This window comes from Phoenix dactylifera, chromosome 4 (assembly GCF_009389715.1).
Source record: "Phoenix dactylifera cultivar Barhee BC4 chromosome 4, palm_55x_up_171113_PBpolish2nd_filt_p, whole genome shotgun sequence".
In the NCBI taxonomy this organism is placed as follows: Eukaryota; Viridiplantae; Streptophyta; class Magnoliopsida; order Arecales; family Arecaceae; genus Phoenix; species Phoenix dactylifera.
Genome location: NC_052395.1, coordinates 24,179,677 through 24,195,294, shown reverse-complemented (window position 1 = coordinate 24,195,294; position 15,618 = coordinate 24,179,677). Strand labels below are relative to the sequence as shown.

The 15,618-nt window shown below is 43.9% G+C and overlaps 1 protein-coding gene and 1 long non-coding RNA gene across 2 annotated transcripts; one reads left to right on the top strand and one right to left on the bottom strand.

The window, feature by feature from the left end:
* Window positions 1-24: 24 nt before the first annotated feature.
* Window positions 25-933, bottom strand: LOC120110675. Its single transcript, XM_039126259.1, has one exon. The coding sequence runs from the start codon at window positions 931-933 to the stop codon at window positions 25-27; it is 909 nt and encodes a 302-aa protein (XP_038982187.1).
* Window positions 934-2,274: 1,341 nt separating this feature from the next.
* LOC113463262 lies at window positions 2,275-7,689 on the top strand. Its single transcript, XR_003387212.2, has 2 exons — window positions 2,275-3,509; window positions 5,436-7,689. It is a non-coding gene; the product is annotated as an uncharacterized LOC113463262 (long non-coding RNA).
* The last annotated feature ends 7,929 nt before the right edge of the window (window positions 7,690-15,618 follow it).

Genomic DNA, 15,618 nt, shown 5'->3' with positions numbered 1-15,618 from the left:
TTTTTTTTTTTTAAACCGGGTGATCTATACAACACATGTACGGATATACCCAATAAAATCGGAAAACAAAACATCCCGGAGCTCCCGAGGCAGCTCCCCGTCCCCAGCCCATAAGGTACTACCGGCATGGTTAGCCACATATGTGGCCACCCAATCCGCAGCCCCGTTGGCTTCTCTAAACACATGCTTCGCCTGGACGACCCCTCCGTCCCTCATCATCAACCAGATATCGCGGATCAAGGGATGGTCGGCAGCACCGGCTCTCAGACCCCCCTGGATCATACTAATGACCGTAGCCGAGTCACCCTCCAAGATGACTGATCTAGCTGAGAGCACATGCTGAGTGTGTCGAAGACCCGCCCAGGCAGCTCTCAGCTCCGCTCCAGGAATCGTGCAGTCAAATACCTGACAGCCTCCCGCCGCCACTACCCTGGAGGTCGGGTCCCGAATAACAAAACCCGCTCCACCTATCGTGACACCATCCAGCACGGACCTATCAAAATTGACTTTGAGGAAGCTTGGGGGTGGGGGCTCCCAGGTGAAAAACACCGTGTGAGAAGCTGCCGAGGCAGAAGGGGAACCCCAGATATCCCGAGCTATCAAAAGTCCATCTAAGGAGGAAGCACGACTAATCTCTGCCGCCTGCGCCCGGGCACTCTCCGCCACGAGCCTTGGCGACTTGCTCTGCTCACCAAAGGTTCGAGCATTCCTGGCCAGCCATATCTGGTATGTTGTGCAGGTCGCTCTAACCGCCTCTTGGCGTGTCAATGGGTTACCCGACCACCAGCGGATAGTTCGTAAGAACTGGTCCCCACGGGTCCAACCATCCCATGGCAGCCCCGCCGCACACCACGCCGCCCTCGCCCATATGCACTGAAACAGTACATGGTCCACCGACTCATCAGCTCCGCATGCCCTGCACTCTGGGGGCATCCTCAAGCCCCGTTCGCTCAATACTGCTATTGTCGGAAGCTGAACCCAGGCGACCTTCCATAAGAACAGTGCGACCCTCGGATGGAGGCCTAGGCGCCAGACCCAGGCACACTCCGGCCCTGGCTCATGCTCTGGCCAGAGCACACGGGAGAGGTCCCCCACCCTCACTCCGGTCCTGCACGACGTGCTCCACACCTAGGTATCCGGACCCACATACCCCGGGATCGGAAGGGACCTAACCCTCTCAGCCAAGTGTGCCCCAAACATGTGACCCAACCTAACCTCATCCCAGGCAACCCCGCCCGGGACAAGGAGGTCACAGACCCGCAGTCCCTTCACTGCCTCAATGTCAACCATAGTCGGCTAGAGTCTCAAGGGTAGGGCACCCACCCATGGGTCACCAACCACATCAATACTCTGCCCATTGCCTATCAACCATCTAGTGTTCTCCTCGACCGTGGGAAGATATCTGGCGATCTCTCGCCACATGAATGAACAGCGACGCCCACTGCGAATCGCCCCTGCAGTGTCAGTACGGCCATATCTGGTAGCCATGGTCTGACTCCAGAAACCCTGTGGCTCCAGCGTGAATCGAGCTACATGTCGGGCAATCAGCGCCTCACGTCGCTCCACCAGAGACAAGACTCCGAGGCCACCCTCACTTACTGGTAGGCAGACGCTCTCCCATGCCACTAGATGCATCCCGTGACCCCCTCCATATGACCCCCACAGGAAGCTCCGAAGTAGCCGCTCAATCCTCATTAGCACTGTTTTCGGAACTACTGTGTTGGCCATGAAGTGGACAGGCATGGAAGCTAGCACTGACCTAATCAGCGTCAATCTACCCATCATGGAGAGTGAAGATGCCCTCCAACCCTCCAGTCTGCTCTGAATCCTCTGCACCAGACCAGAACACTCCGCCACCCGTAACCTCCGACCCGTGATAGGTACTCCCAGGTAACTCCAGGTCCCGTCCTGATCCGGCATCCCAAGTAACCCCCGAATCTCCTGTCTGACCCTATGCTCAGTGCTAGAGCTGAAGGAAATTGTTGACTTCTGAAGGTTTACCTTCTGACCCGACATAGCACAGTACTCCGCTAATACTCTCCTGAGTACTCGTGCATCCTCTACCTGCGCCCTGGCCAGGAGTAGACAATCGTCTGCGAATAGTAGATGGGAATTATTCTTTCGCACGAAACTCTGTCTTATTCTAATGAACAATTAATGGGGGTTGATTAGTGGAGTCCCACATCAACGGTGGGTGATGCAAGGGGATTTAACGGAGAGGCGCGCAAGCCTTTCTTTCCCTTCTCTTCCGGTTTAATTAAGGATCTTGGATTTTCCCCTTTTTTTTAATGGTTTCCATCTAGTTCTACACTTACGGAGGCCCCTCCTGGCTCCCACTCCCGACCTGTCTCTCTCCTCTCCTTCCACCTTCCTCCACTTCTCGAACCGAATACATCGCGACCAAAGCTTTTGCCATATCCAAACCCTAGCTGTCCTCGATTGCTCTCCGCGCTTTGATGCCCTTCTTCTCATGAACCCTAATCGTTCCGAACCCTAACTGTCCTCAATTCTCGTAGCGGTCGCTTAGAAGGTCCGCAATCCCTCGCCGCAACGGGTTTTCTCGTGAGGAGAGGACGGATGCGTCCGGAGTCGATGCATTTTGTCGTGATTTCTTCCCCATTGGTGATCTCATAAAGATAAGCATGCTTCCTTTTTTTTTTTCTAGATTTCATCAACTTGCCTCTAATTCCAATTCCTCCTTTTTGTTCCCTGCCTTTATTTTTGGTACCTCATTAATAAAAAGCGAACTTTTGGCCACAACTCTAGGGTTGGAAGATAATGATTTAGTTAGTTAATGGTATTTAAGTTGGATGACACAAAAATCTCAATTTTTTTAGAACAATCATGCAATTTGGCCCAGTTTGGTCCATATTCTTTATACCATATTAACAAGCACGCAATTTAAACGTGCCGCATAAACTAGAAAATGAGTGAATTTGTTAAGCTGGCATTCTCAGATCTTGAGTTGTTGAGTTATTTTAATAGGTAATAATATTCTGATTGGATATATGAACTAGGACTTATTGGTACACGGCCCAAGTATTTTAGGATCTAGATACTTAAAGTGCCGTGGGTTGCCTTCCCTTTTTCTCTCATTTCACAGCTCTGGGATGGTTTGTGTCAAGCTCTACTTGACTTTCTTATAAAAATGTCTTGCAAGGCAGTAAAGTCAACCACCAGTACATCTCAATTTTTATGCCTGGACTTGTTTAAACCAAGTAAACTCTCATTACAAGCTCTAGTAGCTGGAATGCCATATTCTTATGTAGTTATTTATATATCTATATGGCTCCATATCTAAACTATCAGAAAATAATACCCCTTTTTACAGAATCTTCCTTGCTGTCCAAGGGATCATATTGGTTAGTACCGACAGGCTGAAGAGATGGGAACAGCTCAGTAGCCATAAGCACACTGGGTAATCTACCGTCAACCACCTCCAACATTACTTAAGTTTGCTGCATTCTCCCAAGAAGGCCTTAATGTAAGGGATTTAGTAGTTCTACAAGGTATATTGATCTTAGATTTACTTAAACAGTTGAAATTAATCAGGGCACAACTTTCAGATGCTTTAGAGTAGTCTATATTGATTGATCCCACATCCAAGATGTACTCTTAGACCATGCTACCATTGCTATATAACATGGTTAAAAAGTCTGTAAGGAAAAAAGGTGCATGATTAAGAAACTAAAGCAGGGTAGTTTAAACAAGCAAATCCTCTAAATCTAGATTCTGAAGTTCAGCATTGATTACTTGTTTATACTTTACCAGATTAAAATGTAAGTTATTTCTCTGTATTGTAATCACTATTCTAACTTGGTTCATTTTTAATTAGTTGGCTGATGATTGAGACATCACATTGCTCAGCCTTCTCAAATTGTTTATATAACTTTACTGGAAACAGTAACACAAACCGAGATGGTAGGTATGTATCAAGAAGTCCAAGCCTAAGGATGTGTCCACTGGTGGTGATGACCTGGAAACTTTATGACAGTCAGTAATGGCTTCTATGAACTACTAATGCCGATGAGCAGAAATCTAGATATTAAATTAAGAATCCCTTTTAGCAATAGTCACTCATAAAAAATTTTTGGGGGTCAGAAGATTTGGGATGATGGCTATTACTTTATAAGTTGTCAGAATGGGTACATTGTTAACCTTCTGGTGATTTCTGTTGCTCGGACTTCCATAGAATCCATGTAGACATATGAAATAATAAACCCCAGATTTGTTAATCTAGTACAAGCTTATCTATTACTTCATATCCAGTAATTTCAATAGCTACAAATCATCCTGGGGTAGAAAAATCAATGTTCTACTGCTTCTTAGTGTCACAACCTGTAAAGGGATTGAATCATATAGTCGATCACAAATAACTCTTCTTTTAAATAGAACCAATCATAATGATTCAAGGTAGCCTTTTTTTTTTTAAGGTTGATTTCGAATTTAGTCCAATTTTCCACCATAATAGCTGATCTAAAAACCACTGAGGGCGGGGATTCAGATTTTATTGGAGGCAGTCCTTGAGAGGTGAGGTGGATATAGGGTAGAAAAGGTAGGGATTGTCCCCTGCTAATCTGAGGGAAAAAAAGAGAGGAAAAGGGCTGATATAAAACAACAAATTGATTTAACAAGCTCAAACTTGGGAACAACTCTCTCTCTCTCTCTCATTTGTTTTTGAGGAACAGGCATCGCCAGTTGCTTTTAGGAAACCAGATTCATGGGCAGCCTTGTTAAATTATTGATTTGTGGGGGGATACACCAAGAGATTGATCGAGAACTCCATCTATAGCCACCCAGACAACAAGATTTCCGCTTGCAAATCATTTTAGATTATAAGATATCCCCATAAAATAAAGTTTTGAATAATGGCACCATCAGAATTTTGCTATTCATGGGTGTCTTTTTCTATACCCAGTTTCTTTTTTTATTTATGCATTTTTAGGTCCTATCTTGAAGTTTATCAACAAACATATCCAAAACAAAACAGAATATGGAAGCTGTTGGAGAACAAAGTTCTTACAGAAGTAAATATGTAATTTCTAGCATGAAAGTATCAGCTAACTATGGAAGCTTGGATTGTGAATCTGGAGATGCTGAAGACTCCATTCGCTGAAGCTGTGGGTAAGGCAGTTGCCTTTGAGTTAGGTGCAGAGAAGGCTTTTAAACAGCTGATTACTGACCTATTAGTCATTTTCAATAAAATTTGTGTGCCCAAGCCTTCCTTTTGATCAAAAAAAAAAAAAAAAAAAAAAAAAGAAAATCTATCAGCCTTTTAAGCAGCTGTTTCAGAATTTTCTCAAAAATATGAGCTACTAGACTGAAATAGTTGATTTGGAATTTGATGGGTGATGCCTAGAGTGCATTCATTAAATTAAGGATTGGTATATTTTAGATTCATTTGTCAGCTCTAAGGTGGTTTTGATGGACTGCAGGTGAAGGAAAATGGAGGGCTTACTCTTTAAGGTGGATTTCAAGAAGGCTTATGATCTTCTTGACTGGGACTTCTTGCTTGCTATCCTGCATGCCCGAAGTTTGGGAAGACGTGGATTAATTGGGCCTATAGCTGTGTTTGCATTTCAAAGATTGCAGTTCTGGTGAATGTCAAGTTGGGCAGCACCTTTCCTTGTAAACACTGGCTGAGGCAGGCAACCCCAATTCATGATTGGTTTGTGTTTGCTGTGGATGTCTTACATCAAATGCTCAATTGGCTGAGGAAACTAGATTGATCAAGGGTCTTGGAGATAAGCTAGCGGCCGGTGGGGTTATCAATATGCAATATGCAGATGGTACCTTGCGTTTTACAAAGCTCAGGAGGAGTTTGTGGCCGGCCTTAAATTGGCTCTCTATTGTTTTGAAGGCCTATCTTGGTCCCATCAAAACAGAAGGCCTATCTGGGCTCAGGGTGAATTTTCACTAGATTGAGTTGGTTTTCCTTGGCTGCAGGGATGACTGGGGACACTGACTTGCAAGACTAATGAATTGCAAGCAGCAATTTCTACTTCTAAATTTTTTTGGGGCTACCATTGATCAACAAAAAGCTAAGTCATGAGGATAGGGACCAGGTGATCGAGATGGTGGACTCCACGCCTGCTGGTTGGAAATGACACATTATCTTATGGTGGTCGTTTAATGCTACTCCAGTCTAACTTCAGCATTCTTGATGTACTTCATGTCATTTTTCCTGATGCCTGCTTGTTATCTGGCTTATCGATGCTATATGCTGCCGCCTTTTCTCTTGGCAAGGATGTCCGCTCAACTGCAGGCCGGTGAGTTCAGTTTCTTGGGTCAAGTCTGCAAGACTAGAGAGCAGGAAGGTCTTGGCACTGTGAACCTAAGGGAGTTCAACTTGGTGTGGAAGTGGCTTTGACAAGTAGTGTAAGAAGTGAATGCTCCTTGGGTTGCCTTGATTTGAGGTGCATATTAGCGGTGTTTGCTGCCATGAGATTTCAAACTCTGTTGCTCTCAAAGAGTTCCTAATTTTGGAAAGATGTACTTAAAGTGGCCCCCAGTTTCTCTTGCAGTTTAAAACCAAGGTTGGAAGCTATGTTCTGGAAGGATAAACAGGCTGGAGATTCTGCACTTGCTGCGAGGCTCCCTTGTCTATATGTTGCTGCTTGGAAACCAGATGGTTGGGTAGCTGAGTTTTGTAAGCAGAGTGAGGGCAGTCTGTTTTGGAACCCAAATGTTAAAGGCACCTCTAAGATCCAGCCTCGGCAGCAAGCTCTGTTTGCATTGCTCCAGTTCTTGAATATCGTTTCTGATTTGTTTCACCACTCCCTGTTTGCTTGGAAGTGGGGTGCCAAGGGCTTCTTCGTTTCCGTCCGTGGTTCTTTTCAGTTTCTGAATAGCAGTGGGCTTCTGAGCTCAACTGTGAGAAGCTTATGGCAGAGAAAAAAGGTTTCTGCTGGCGAGATCCGGAGTTAGCCGATCACATGTTCCTTTGACGTCAGTTTGGTAGACCTGTTCGGCTCTCTTAGAAACTTTAAATTCTAGTTGAAGGGTTGGCCTGGCTCTCTATGGTCTCTGTCGACCGAACCTTGCAAGCAAAGGGTGCTCGCTAAGATACAGATGGATTATGATTGCTTCCCCTTTGCTGTGCTGGGCTAGATAACTTGAATGCATGCCAGAATTTTTACACAAGGAGAAGATCAGGAGAGTGCTCTTCAAACCCTTCACTCCATTAATGACTTCATCTCTGAATGGACAGGTGCTGATCCGATTCGAGGAAAGAAAGGGAGCCATGCCAGGGATGATCTTGCCTGCGTCCCGCTTCCCTGTGCTGCCCCTTCTCAACCTCATCCACCTCCAAGGGTAGGTGACTGTTGTTTCTGTGTTGCTAGCTTTTCTCTGCTGGGGATGAGGGGAGACAGTTTTCTTGATACCATGATTCTCTAGCGTTTTCTTTTGTTTTTATGCTGCGTGGGATGGCCTGGTTGGGCTTTGGGGGCTTTCGGTTGGTACTTTTGGTTTGTTGTGCACAAGAGGGTCACCCAGGAGTCTATCCAGGAGGGAGCTGGCATGCAAAACTCATTTCATTTCTTCTTTCTTTCTTTCTTCTTATTTTTCTTCCGTTTTTTATTTTTATTTTTTGATGTAAAGGGGAGGCAAAAGGGGCCACCTGACTTTTATTGAAAATTAATTGTATTTACAATAAAGATGAGGGGCAGAGATGAGTTACATTGTCAAGAGAGGAGATGAATAGATGCAAGAAAAAAGAAGCTAAATGGTTTCAAACTGAGTGTTTGATAAACAAGACATGAAAATATTGATGCTCGTAAGTAGTGGAGAAAAGAATCTTATCCAGGCCAATAAGCAGGAGCATTCATTGCCATGTCTGGTATCTTCTCTGAAGCATAATACAATATGGTAAAAGGTATAAGATAATAACAAGAGCTGTAGCTGAAGGAGACAGAGTTGGAAGTACACTGATTGTAAGCGGAAATTTTAGGACTTCATGTTGCGGAACGATTTGGTGGACCTTAGCTATATCGGGCTACATTTCACATGGTGTAACAATCAGACCAGCCGAGCTAGGGTATGGGAGAGGGTTGATAGGCCCATGGCATCCCCCGGAGTGGGTTCTCCGGTTCTTTACCTACCAGGTGAGACACTTACCTCGGATAGCATCGGACCATTGTCCTTTGCTAATTACTGCAGTCTCGAGCTCTAGCCACTAGTCTTCTTTTCATTTTGAAAAGATCAGGTTGTCTTACCCTCAATTTTGGGATATTGTTAGGACGACTTGGGCCCTGCCGGTACGAGGTGATGCTATGCAAATGGTTTCACATAGGTTGGAGCTCACCAAGAGGCGACTGCGCCGATAAAATCGGGAGACTGTGGGCAACATCTCCTAAAGGTTAAAGGAGGTGGAGGCTGCGATTGTTGATCTGCAAGGAAGAGAGGATCAGGGGGTGAGCTCCCGCCGGTTGATATGGTTGGCCTGTGGGCACTACTTTCCACTCACCACTTATTCTTGCGAAAGCAAGAGGTTTTTTGGAGACAAAAATCTAGCATACAGTGGGTTAGTGAGAGAGATTGGAACACCCGGTTCTTTCACCGGTCGACGATGATCAGAAGGCAGCAAGGTATGGTCCGGTCTTTGCGAGATGAGATGGGTCAGTGGGTTGAAGGTAAGTCGGCAATCAGTAGGGTTTTACTTGGCTTCTTCAGATCCAGATGGATGAAGGTGGGGGATTCTGTGGACATTGGTCGAGGCCGAAAGTGGGGACAGGTGATGCTAAAAATGAGGTCTTGGTTTGTCCTATTTCGGAAAGGGAGGTGCAGGAGGCGATTTGGTCTCTAGCGGAGGATAAAGCCCTGGGATCAGATGGGTTCCCTCCCTTTTTTTTTTTCAAAGATATTGGTGTATTATCTGGAGTTCAATGGTCGACACGGTACAGTGCTTTTTCAGTCGGATAGTGATGGCGGAGGATTGGAAGGCCACCTATGTCACTCTGATCCCGAAACGACAGGATGCGTCGGAGCTTCGCCATTTCAGGCCCATTAGTCTGTGTATGACCCTATACAAGGTAGTGGCTAAAATTCTGGTGGGCAGGGTGAAACCTCTATTATCTTTTATTATCTGCCTAGAACAGGGGGCTGTTGTGGGGGCAGAAATATATCGAACAATATTATGTTAGCCCAGAAAATGATGTGGGACCTTCAGCTGGCCTCGAAGCGGCGGAGCCTGATGGCCATCAAGCTGGATATGGAACGAGCATATGACAGGGTTCGATGGAGCTTCCTCATGCGTGCCTTGGAGAGTTATGGTTCCCACAACACTTGAATTGGTTGGGTGATGGGCAGCATTCGGGGACCTACTTTTTCAATTTTGGTCAACGGCACGCCATCACCCTTCTTCCACTCTACTATGGGGTTGAGACAGGGATGTCTCTTATCCCCGTTTTTGTTTATCATGTGTCTTGATGTGTTGTCATGTGCTTTGCGGGCTGCATGCACTACCCAGATTCTGGTAGCCTATGTTCTCGCCCCAGGAGCCCGGCCTATTTCGCACTTACTTTTCACTGATGATTGCCTTCTTGTGGCCAGGGCGCGGGCGAGGGATGCACGAGTTGTCTAAGATGTGCTAGTGGAGTAGTGTGCATCCTCGAGGCAGAGGGTGAACTCCCAAAAGTCATCTACTACATTTATCTCGAGTACGGAGCGCAGCGTCAGACGGGAGATCAAGAGGATCCTTGAGATACCGAAGCAGGAGGGCGCCTGGAGTTACCTGGGAGTTTCTATCACTGACAAGAGGCTATGGGTCTCGGAGTGCTCAGGCTTTGTGCAGCAGGTTCAGGGTAGGCTGGCTGGCTGGCTGGCGGGCGACGTCTCTCTCCATGATGGGCAGACTGACATTAGTCAGGTCAGTGCTGAGCTTGATGCCCGTATACCTAATGGCAAACATGGTGGTATTGCAGACTGTGCTGTCCTGGATCGAGAGGCTTCTCCGGAGCTTTCTATGGGGTTTGTATGGAGGGGGTCATGGGGTGCATTTGGTGGCTTGGAAGAGTATTTGCTGGCCTATTCGGAAGGGTGGCCTTGGGGTCCAGTCACTCCGGGAGAGGCGATCATTGCCCGACATGCGGCGCGGCTTGTCCTGGAGCCTCAGTGGCTTTGGTGTCAGGTCATGGCCGCGAGATATGGTCCCGTGGGGCTATCGGAGGTGACCCGACGTAAGCGGACTCTCTTTTATGTGGCGTGAGATTGGGAGGTATCTGCCTATTTTTGGGCAAATACCAGATGTGTGATTGGTAATGGGAGGAGTATCGAAGTGGTGGGGGACCCATGGGTGGATGCCCTACTCCGAGTTTATGGCCGACTATGGTTAGCATAGAGGCCAGGGATGGACTGCGAGTATGTGACCTTCTCGTTCCGGGAGGAGAGTGGGATGGGGACAGGGTGTGGCAGGTATTTGGCGATCCCCTTACCAAGCGCGTGTAGTCCCTTCCGGTTCCAGGGTGTGGGGGTCCGGAAATCCGGGTGTGGCGATCTTCCTGCAGGTCCAGAGTCAAGGTGACGGATGTCGCTCGAGCCCTACAGCAAGATCACGAGGTAGGCCCTGAGTGTGCTTGGGTTTGGCGCCTAGGTTTACACCCGAGATAGGTGTTGTTTCTATGAAAGGTAGTCTGGGACCGCCTCCCCACGAGATCACTACTGAGTAGACGTGGGGCAAGGATACCCTCCAGTGTTTGTGGTGTGGGGGCAATGAGATGGTTGACCATGTATTGTTTCAGTGCATGTGGGTGAGGAGATCCTAGCACCTCTTAGGGTTTCCACAAGTAGCCTGGGGTAGGCGGGACCAATTTTTATAGGTTATCGGGCACTAGTCGGGCAGTCCCCAGCAGCGCCGCGGGGCCATTGGAGCTACCTGTATTGCTTATCAGATCTGGTTGGCCATGAACGCTCGGACCTTTGGCGAACATAGCTTGTCTCTGAGGTTTGTAGTGGAGCGGGCTCGGGTGCAGGCAGCGGAGTTTTGTGATGGTACCTATTTAGGTGGGTTTTTGACAGTTCAGGACATTTGAGGCTCCTTTTCAGCTCAGGTAGCACCTCGTACGATGTTTTTCACCTGGGAGCCTCCACCTCCGAGCTTCCTCAAGGTCAATTTTGATGGGTCAGTAGTGGATGGAGGGCATCGAGAATGCACGGGGTTTGTCATCAGGGACCTGGGTTCAAGGGTGGTGGCGGCTGGTGGTTGTCAGACAGCTGATACCTCGGTTCTTGGTACTAAGTTGCAGCTGCATGGGTGGGTGTTTGATATGCGCGACGAGTCCCAGCACTATCATTTTGGAGGGTGATTCGGCCATAGTGATAGGTTGGATTCAGGGGAGCCCGAGCGGGATGAGGGGACCACCCTCTGACTCGAGATATCTAGGCAATGAAGAGGGATGGGGAGGCCTTCCAGGCTCGACATGTATTTAGGAAGGCCAACGAGGCCATGGATTGGGCGGCCGCTTATGTGGCTAGCCATTCGGATGTCAGTCTTTGGACCCGTGAGGTGGAGCTGCGTAGGGCTCTCCGTGATATTTTGTTTTCAGATTTTATTTGGTGTATTCGTACTCGTGTAGTATGATGCGCCTGCTCTAGCAAAAAATGAGACAGTTGCAATCCTTCAGTCATTAAAGAGGCTGATTGCAACTGAGGCATAGGTTGAAGGCGGGGTTATATTCTGCAGTATCTTTCCTTTTCAGGACTTCATGACAGTTGAACACTAAGCAAGACATAATATGCTTCACTCATATTTGATTTTTAAGAGAATATCTCAGAGAAGATGTAGTTGGTTGAAAACTTCATCATATGCAACCTATGGCAGAACCATACTGAAAAAGAAAAACATGATCCTCTACTCGAGCAATGTGAAATAAGAGCATTTTCTAGCAAAAAAAAAATTGGTATAGTTCAACTGTATTAGTCATCCACAAGTTTAGAGGCAACATTCTTCACTTTGGACCAACTTCTTTCTAGCTCCATCTGCGTAATAGGATCGCATAGCCCTGACCAGTCATTGAAAATTATTAGTCTTTCTGCAATAATTGAGGCAATTGAAGATATTTTACTTAGAAAAATTCTGGAGTTCCGCTCCTTCCAATAGGTCTAACATATAGCATCAATCAACATGAGAATGACATGGAATGCATTATGGGTAGGGGTGCATATGGGATCGGGTTGGTTTGGTGATAAATCCAAAACCAAATTGATTTAAATCGAATTTTTAAAACCAAAATCAAAATCGAATTTGACCATCTATAAAAATCGCTTCAAATCGATATGAGAAATTCAGTTCATTTCGGCGCATTTTATCGGATTGATGTCTAATAGGTTGAGCTAAATAGTTAGATTAAATCTAAATATTAAAATTTTATTTTATATATATAAAATAAAAAAATAAAATACACATGCACATATAGGTTGGACCAGATCGATTTATATATGTATAAATACTAAATCAATTTTTTAAAAAAATATCGATATTAATCGGAATAATCTCTATGGGCTATCACCCAACACTGATTTAAATTGTACCATGCCGCATCACTTTAGACAAGAGATAGGGATTTGATCTTGACTAGGTCTTCCTCGGGCCTGGGCTTTAGCTCGATTACGGGTTAAACTTTTAGGACTAGTTTGGTTCATGAGAAAATTTTTTTTTATCGAAATATTTTTTCTAGAAAGCTGAATTTTAGGAATATGATGTCTAAAAAAAATGATTTTAGTTTGTTTGGTTAACTATACTCTTAATAAACTGAAAGACCAATATATGGATTTTCAATTGACCATACACATATATTTTTTTTACGAATCAAAGGAGTCATTAAAATGTGAGGTAGGTTTTAATTTTTTTAATAAAAATTCAGCTGATTAGAAGCAAAATATGACCAGTATGCTCCGTTCGGGGCACGCTGTAGTACCATTGACCTTCAATACTTCATGCTTACAATATACTAGATGGCAACGACCATGACTTGCAATAGTACATAGTACAGAAGCCTCGAAGTACGAAGTACAGTTCCTGTTCTTCTTAGAATTGCATCTCCTTTGGGAAATAATTTTGTTGGTTAGATAAAAAGAGAGGGCACCTTTTACGTCCGTCATGAAGCAGACTGTTTGCTAATAATATGGGAAGATAACAAGGACTAGGTTTTGATATGGAGACGACGTATGGTGTAAATGCCCCCTGTAGTGCAACCTATATCTCCCATTCTAACTAGAACAATATCTTATTCAGTAGTTACATATGCAAGTCAGATGGAAAGAAGACATTGGACTTATTGGCTCTAGTATGCAGGTAGCTTGATCCAATTAAGGGTGGGTTTTCTGAGAACCTGTCTAGGAATATGGAACTAATGAAGTTGGAAATGAAATTTCCGAACAGCTTAACATGTTGGGGTTTCTTCGATTCAATATGGATGATGGAGGTGGGCTCATGGAATATGGTGGATGATGTAGTTTTGCAAATTCTAGTTGGTCTAGACTAATCAATTTCTAGTCTTCTAATCCACAAAGTCAGTTGCTTAGAGCTCATAATTGGTGTTATTTGGGATCAAGTATGTCATGATAAAGCAAGTTACTATATCTGATGTTTAAACACCATTTTTACAAGCAAAAAACTCAGGTAATATATCTGATGTTTAATTTGTTTTACAAGATTAGAACCTTCCCATGCTCCGATAGTTACAGATTCAAATTTATAAACTGCATTTATTTTCTTTTTTTTTTTTCTTTTGTGAAGAATAATTTCTTGAGTTTAATTACCCAAGAAGCTTCTTGAAGGTTTATATCCAGGTTTGTCATGGCTATCCAATGATCGAAGGCAGTCATGAAAATTTGCATCTACTTCAAGAGCTCCATCAAAATGAGATCAGAGAAGCAAAGCTGACATGATACCACAATTTAATGTAATTGTGTCAAGGCCAAGTATTCACAATATTGTTATACTCCAAACTTATATTAGTTCCAATTGGGAATGAAGCTAAGCAACTTCTCGCTGCAGGTTATGTTATTTATATGTTCTGTCGCATTCAATAACAAAACACTGATCTCATTTCATGATTTCTTTTTTTTTTTGTCCAGTTTTAAGTTTATCTGTTTTGTCTATCCTATTTGACCAGATAATCTATCTTTCTTTGTATCCTGCTTAATAAAAAAAATATTGATGTCACTTTTAAATTCCTCCTAAAGAACCCTTAAATTCTAGCAAGTACAAAGTACTCGCTGATTTACACCTCTCAATACCAGTGCAGGGAAAATTCAAAGATTTCTCATAGTTTATTTTTAGGACTTGCAAAGCCCCTAGCTTAAATTTGTTTAACTAAATCTCCCAACTTCTCAGTGAACAGGTCCCTGTTTTTCCTCTAAGTAATGTCGTGCTGGCATTTTCCAAGAAATTCGTATTCTTGTTGCTTAGAAGATCCCACCTCTATTGCAACAACATTTCTTTAAAATAAAACAACTCTTAAGCCCTTAAATTAGGTCTGGAAACAAATGAAATCCATCTCGGAGAGGGAGATAGAGAGAGAGGAATATCCATGGCCATATGCTCCTGGAGGTAGTTGTACATTAACATCACATTACACAATTTTATACTGAAGATAGTTACAATCATTTCCTATAATTTCTTGTCATGTTATACTGAACTCAAAGAACCAAGAAATCGTGTTGCTGCATTCTGGGTTTAAATATGTAAGGTAATCTAATCATTTTTCTTCGAAAAAGTTTTTTCCTGAGCACGAGTGTGTCAATCAGTGATAGAATAATGCTTACAAAGAGTCTTCTTCTGGCAATCTTATAGGCAATGAAGAGCCAAAATAGTAGTTGGCCCTTCTATATTCCATTACAGGATATGGTTGTGTCATCCATCACAATCCGTGAGTAAACTATACTCATTCCATTTGCAACAAGTGTGATGTCTCATCCCAAATTCCTCATCGAGTTTTAAGAATGCGATCATAATATGGGTATTTAACTCAACAAAATAATTCTTGAGAAATGTCTCAAGATTATTTAAAATTGAGACATCACTTAAAACTAGAATGGCTATAAATGAGTTATTTATTTTTTAATTTTTAGTTTTAGTTTTTCCTTTGTATGTGCATGTGCGAACCACGATTGGCACCCTCTCATGATAAAGAGATCAGGTTCTGAGTTAGATCCTGCTATTTTTAAATATATGTATGTATGTACATGCACTTGTCAAGATGAACTAGCGTTGTCTCGGCTGTTGGTGCCCTCATGCTGGGGAGAGATTCTGAGCTTAATCATATTGATCTCAAGAATAAAACTAAATATTAAAAACATTTATAAGATATCGAGCGTAACATTTTTTTTTGAAAATTTCAATTATTTTGTAAAATGAGCATCATTACATGGACCAATTTACCGTAATCTAAGCTCATCCATCCAACAAATGCAGGTCAACCCTTGCTGTCCAACACATCCTATTCCTATCTTCCAGTGACTTGCTTATAAAAACATTATAACACTAAACTCGGATTTAAAAAAGATATCATTCATGACATAATGGAGTTCCCGTGACAAGTTCTACTGTGAAAGCTCAAGTATATAACATGGTGCTACCCTTCATTAAAAGGCATTCTTCCATCTTTCCTCTGCAAG